Source organism: Haliotis rufescens, unplaced genomic scaffold (genome assembly GCF_023055435.1).
Source record: "Haliotis rufescens isolate VD_foot unplaced genomic scaffold, xgHalRufe1.0.p SCAF_34, whole genome shotgun sequence".
NCBI classification, from domain to species: domain Eukaryota; kingdom Metazoa; phylum Mollusca; class Gastropoda; order Lepetellida; family Haliotidae; genus Haliotis; species Haliotis rufescens.
The window spans coordinates 4,589,921-4,591,990 of record NW_025964046.1 but is presented as its reverse complement, the minus strand read 5'-3'; the positions used below and the strand labels follow the sequence as shown (position 1 = coordinate 4,591,990).

Genomic DNA, 2,070 nt, shown 5'->3' with positions numbered 1-2,070 from the left:
TGTTTTACGCCGATGTCAACAATAGTCCAACTCAATAAATAATCCTCCAAACCAGTGGTTGACATTGTGAGCAAAGACCCACCCTGACGTGGTACATTGACAGGCAAACAAGTCACCTACCTCGACGATCCGAATGTTTGAGGTTACATCCGGCTAAATATATCCCAGAATCCCCACGAGATCGCGACCCGTGAAGATTCCGGGATAGGATAGGTCTTCAGCAACCCATGCTTGTCGTAAAAGGCGACTAACGGGATCGGGTGGTCAGGCTCGCTGACTTGGTTGATGCATGTCATCGATCCCAATTGCATCTGCATCCTCACTTTAACGGATGAATAGGATTTACAGAAATCAGACGACTAAACGCGTGTTCAATCAGTGGCCTTTATTTGACATGTTAATATGGCCTTTCACAAATGAAATTGTTGACACCTTTGCAGTCAACATCATTCCATTGATATCCATTGTCCTTCCTTATTTCAAGACAGTGTTCCGCATTAAGATAATTGCTGGGGTTTCCTGGTGACCAGTTGGTGTAGGTAAGGAGTCGATCCCCGACCCACACGTATCGCCCCTCCAGCCCAAGGTCACTCCCGCCGATGTAATAGTTGTCAGCTAAAAAGAGTGAGAGAATCTTATTCAACCTGATAGAAGATAAGATACAGTTTTGGAATGGTGAACAAAACATAGAACACACAGTTGTCAGCAGAGAATGTACTGTGTAACAAGGGTGAGTGTTTGTTTGTTTGTTTGTCTGTTTCTTTGTTGTTTGACGTCGAACTAAGCAATAGTCAAACTATGAGACGGCGGTTTGTAAATAGTCGAGTCTCGACCAGACAATCCAGTGATTGACATCATGAGCATAGATCCACGCAAATGGGATACAATGACATGCATCAAGCAAGTCAGCGGGACTGACAACCACATCCCGTTTGTCGCCTCTTAAAACACAGGTAGGCACCTATTCCAACCCGGATCTTCACGGGTCCAAGGGAAAAGACTTCGTTCATTGGAGGCATCGCATCAGCAATCTTCCCGAAATCTTTAGTGAAGTGTGCATGTTTCACAAGTTTGCAGAGACGCAGCTTATCCTAACCCCACACACCAACCCAAACCCCTACACAAATACTTAAAGGAAGGGAAAATATCAACGAAATGGATCCCAACGCCAATGGAAACCCTCAAAATGAATTCCTGTCTCTGTCATGTAAGTGTACATCCCGGTTAAGAGAAGTCTCTCACAAAACCCCAATCCATATGGAAGTATAGCTGCATATTAAAGATGATAAATCGTTGATCTGCGTCTGGTATGGTAAACTTACCCTTGCCTGTTCGTATTGCATAACCTCTGATAAAGGCATCCTCGCTAGCACCTGTGATGACGACCAGGTGGCTGCCCAAGAACCGGCAGATCGACTGAAATTAAATCACCGAATATTTTCCCAATACGAAACAATGCTGTAACTGGGCCGCGTTAATGTGTCTGTTTGTGCAAGTTGTATGTGTGTATGTGCATGTGTATGTGTGTATGTGTATGTGTGTATGTGTGTATGTGTGTATGTGTGTATGTGTATGTGTATGTGTGTATGTGTGTATGTGTATCTGCATGTGTATGTGTATATGTGTATGTGTATGTGTGTATGTGTATGTGTATGTGCATGTGTATGTGTGAATGTGTGTATTGTATTGTTTTTGTATGTATTTTTTTTTATGTATGTGCATGACCTGTGATGACGACCAGGTGGCTGCCCAAGAACCGGCAGATCGACTGAAATTAAATCACCGAATATTTTCCCTATACGAAACAATGCTGTAACTGGGCCGCGTTAATGTGTCTGTTTGTGCAAGTTGTATGTGTGTATGTGCATGTGTATGTGTGTATGTGTATGTGTGTATCTGTATGTGTATGTGTGTATGTGTGTATGTGTGTATATGTTTTTTCTGCATGTGCATGTGTGCATGTGTATGTGTATGTGTATGTGTATGTGTATATATGTATGTGTGTGTGTGTGTGTGTGTATGTGTGTGTGTGTGTGTGTGTGTGTGTGTGTGTGTGTGTGTGTGTGTGTG

At 43.0% G+C, this 2,070-nt stretch overlaps 1 protein-coding gene across 1 annotated transcript in view; it reads right to left on the bottom strand.

Annotated features, from left to right (window-relative positions):
* Positions 1–1,149: 1,149 nt before the first annotated feature.
* Positions 1,150–2,070, bottom strand: part of LOC124124559 (perlucin-like) — a 5,959-nt gene continuing 5,038 nt past the window's right edge. Inside the window, exon 3 of the mRNA XM_048380996.1 lies at positions 1,150–1,416. Within this exon, the coding sequence (XP_048236953.1) occupies positions 1,225–1,416 (192 nt within the window). The 3' untranslated portion in view covers positions 1,150–1,224. The remainder of the gene's footprint in view (positions 1,417–2,070) is intronic.